Below are 954 nucleotides of genomic sequence, written 5' to 3' on the forward strand. Positions count from 1 at the left end.
CCACGACTGAACAGTGTTATCTGTCTCTTAGGCCTTGCTCATGCTGCCACCATAATCTCTGAGGGGCTCCCAGCCTAATAGATTGCCATAGCGAGGTCCCTACTTGACCTCATGGAGTCTTCTGCTCTCCTCCCTGCTCAGGTGTCGGGGAGCACCACCTGGGGTAGGTCTGTGTTGTGTTTCTTCTGCCCAGAGGGAGGAATGGAGGGGGAAGGACTGTTCCCATCTGTGATGTCACGATGGTTCTGCTGGCAAGGCTTTGGCTGATGGTGGATCTCTGCTGGTTGCTTGCTTCTTTGCAGGATGGTTGACTTCACCTTTGGTGTGCAGCTGGCAACCTTCTCACCTCTGGCAGGGATCTACTCCAGGCTCAGGATGCAGTGCAAGTCATGGACTTGCTCTTTGTTCCTTTGAGGGGTGATGGGTATCTCCACCTTGTGTAAAATGAAGGCTGTGCTTTTCTTCTCTTCCAGAGTCTCCCAGGGCTCTGTTCCTTGCCCGGGGCTCCGTCATGTCGTGCTTCACACAGCTCTGGCACTCCAACACTCCAGACTCTCCCACCAGCCCAGTCCCTGCCTCTCCAGGTGAAATCCCCATCCCCATCAGCCCCATCGTTGTCACCTCCCCAGGAGATGGCAAAAGGAAATCAAGATCCCCAACCAGCTCTCCATGCTCTCCAAACCCAACATCTCCAAAGCCAACCTCTCCAGTTGAGTGCTCCATCTGCTTCAACACTTATGACAACTCCTTCAAGACACCCAAACTGCTCCAGTGCTCCCATGTGTTCTGCCTGGAGTGTGTGGCTCGCCTGAGCACGGGGCTGCCCCCAAACCAACCTGAGGACCAGCTGCCCTGCCCCTTCTGCAGGCAGCTCACCAACATCCCTCTGGAAGGTGCTCCAGCACTGGAGACCAGCAAGGAGCTCCTGGCCACTCTGCCTCCAGAACTTCAGCA

The 954-nt window shown here is 55.8% G+C and overlaps 1 protein-coding gene across 1 annotated transcript in view; it reads left to right on the top strand.

The window, feature by feature from the left end:
• The first annotated feature begins 511 nt into the window (after positions 1-511).
• Positions 512-954, top strand: part of LOC103807110 (RING finger protein 223-like) — a 797-nt gene continuing 354 nt past the window's right edge. The window contains 2 exon segments of the mRNA XM_009079830.1: positions 512-950; positions 953-954. The exon segment at positions 953-954 is cut by the window's right edge and continues 354 nt beyond it. Of these exon segments, the coding sequence (XP_009078078.1) occupies positions 512-950; positions 953-954 (441 nt within the window).

The sequence above is a fragment of the Acanthisitta chloris genome, unplaced genomic scaffold (genome assembly GCF_000695815.1).
Source record: "Acanthisitta chloris isolate BGI_N310 unplaced genomic scaffold, ASM69581v1 scaffold18098, whole genome shotgun sequence".
In the NCBI taxonomy this organism is placed as follows: Eukaryota; Metazoa; Chordata; class Aves; order Passeriformes; family Acanthisittidae; genus Acanthisitta; species Acanthisitta chloris.